The 2,454-nt window shown below is 32.6% G+C and overlaps 1 protein-coding gene across 1 annotated transcript in view; it reads right to left on the bottom strand.

Moving 5' to 3' along the window:
• Positions 1 to 2,454, bottom strand: part of SLC39A12 (solute carrier family 39 (zinc transporter), member 12) — a gene marked incomplete at its 3' end in the record, with an annotated part of 51,919 nt that overhangs the window by 10,395 nt on the left and 39,070 nt on the right. Inside the window, exon 9 of the mRNA XM_008592544.1 lies at positions 591 to 657. Within this exon, the coding sequence (XP_008590766.1) occupies positions 591 to 657 (67 nt within the window). The remainder of the gene's footprint in view (positions 1 to 590; positions 658 to 2,454) is intronic.

Below are 2,454 nucleotides of genomic sequence, written 5' to 3'. Positions count from 1 at the left end.
CAAAGGGGAATAAAGTCCTATCCAAAATAGGTAAATTAAATTCAGAGATAGGAAAAATCATAGAAAAGGTTGATTGAAAATTAGATGAACTACTGAATTATAGAATAAGGTGTGAGTAATGAGATATCACCTATTTGAACTCCACTGTCTCAATGACAGTAAGATAAATGACACAGACATTGGTGATGAATTTTCAGTAGACTGCAATAGAAGATAAAAAACCAATGATGTCTTCACACTTCATAGTGAGCTAAAAATCTCTGTCATCATGGAAGTGTGATTAAAAAGGAGCCCTGATAACCATATATGCAAGTATATTTACACTTACTAAAATTTCCAGTGGATCAGTTTTAAACAATTGGGGGAAACATTTTTAAATATGAAATAAAGTTGATATGAATATGTAGTATATTTGGGAGACAGAAAAAAATGTGTCTTTGTTAAAATTCTTTTTGTAAACTTTTAAATAGTGAAATTCATACCCAATATGAAATCTCTATGGTTTTCACATATTTATTTTAAGACAGGCATAACCTTTTGCCATAGCACTTTCTACATTTAAAGTTTAGCTTTTTAAAATTGGTACTCACATTTTCTGTTGGAGGCTGTCATACTGCCTGTAGGAATTTCAGCTGCCTGTGAATCATCTGGGCCTTTCTATTTTTTAAAAAAAAGAACTGATGAAAGATAAGTAACAGTCATCATTCTGTTGAAAAATAAAACATCTAAAGAGTTACGTTGGTGTTTCAAAATGTTAAAGAGTTATGTTGACGTTTTAAGAGACATTTCAATACTCTAGATGTATATTAAAACTCCTAAGTTTCATAGACAACATAAAACGTAGACTTGAAGGTCTGTGAGCGTAGCATACTTTGTGCACTATCTATATTCAGATGAAAATAACACACTTATGTAAATCAGAATCTTCCATTGAGAGCTGGAAGCTGCTGAGACAGTCTGTGATTCAGATTCTTAAATTATGTAAGCCTTTATGAAAGTCAAAAAATGTAGGAAAAAATGATTCTTGACCTAATTTGGCACTTCTCCTGTACAGTGGATTGTGGATCTAGAACTCATCTTCTGATCTGTAAGCAGATGGTGTATTGTAGATGAAAAGGAAACCCATGCAAACCTAACACCTCATTTCATTCGTTGTAGCACAATATTATGTTTTTATTGCTTTGCCAGTCAGTAAAAGAATCTTGCCAATTAAAGTAGATTAGCAGGCTTAGAAACGACAACAACTATAATGGATTTTTTAAAAAACTTATGCTTTCATATGGCAGAGAAGTGAGATTTTGAAATTGACTTTTGTATTACGTGTTAAAATTACATGATTTTATTTCAGAGACTGACTCATAGTTCAATTTTGAAAAGACATTTCCCTTCTGTAGGCCTCAGGTTCTTATCCTGTTCTATGAAAAGAATACTTTTTATCTGCCTGTTAACCATGTCCTTTTAAAAGCGTATTCATATAACTTTGTCACCGAAAGGTGTGGAAACTTTGAGCAAATTTAATGTGAGATATAAGCATCTTTTTTATGTAAAAGAAAGAAAATAAACTTAAAGTTCACATATTAGAATAACAGCAGCTATTCAAAAGATATAATGATAGACTGATTTTGGAGAACAATGGCTAACAAGTAGGGTAGGGCTTGTAGAATACAGAATGATCGAAGGAAGTAGACAGGCCTCTTGGCTGAAACTGGGTGGATCTAGAAACAAACAAAAAAAACAAATGTGATCCCTTTACTTTATATCAAAAGCCTGATTGTAATCAAAATGCTCTATTCTACAAAAAGATGGGAGTTCAAATATTTATTCTAGGACTTTTTTCCCCCAGAAAAGCTATATATTGTTACAGTATGTAAAGGAATTTAGAGGCAAACATCCAAGACTCCTTGTTGACTGGGAAGAGTAGTGAGTTCTCCTTTAACCTACACTTTCCTGAAAAAAACAGGAAATTAAACCCATCAAACAATCCTAAAGGCTCCCCCTGACTTCTGTTTCACTTTAGATTGATCTTACTGCTCAAAACAAAAGGAATGGTCAGATATTTGTGAACTGGAGTGTTCAAATAGTTTAAAACTCACTAAGTTAGCTTCAGAGATTTGCTTATATGCATCTTGAAGCTCTGGATCCTTCATTCAAACAGAAGGAATAAAGTCAGCATTAAAGTGATTTTTTTTTTCCTTTTTGTCTTTTTAAAAGAAATCCCAGTCTGAAGTTATCTTCTTTCAAACCACATTTTAAATAACTAAGCCATAAATACAATAAGGCTTTTAAAATCATTTTTTAAAGAAACGTCTTTTGTTTATATCTGAGTTAGCACTAGCTCTGCAATCTACTAAGGTACTGCCAGACTTCTACTTTGCTATGTTAATATCTCAGGAATAGCTTCCTTATCTCTACTTAGCAATCTATTCTTGAACTGTAAACCCCCTATCAGAAGGC

The sequence above is a fragment of the Galeopterus variegatus genome, unplaced genomic scaffold (genome assembly GCF_000696425.1).
Source record: "Galeopterus variegatus unplaced genomic scaffold, G_variegatus-3.0.2 Scaffold8011, whole genome shotgun sequence".
Lineage (NCBI taxonomy): Eukaryota > Metazoa > Chordata > Mammalia > Dermoptera > Cynocephalidae > Galeopterus > Galeopterus variegatus.
The sequence above is the reverse complement of the archived record's forward strand: the minus strand, read 5'-3'. Positions and strand labels throughout refer to the sequence as shown.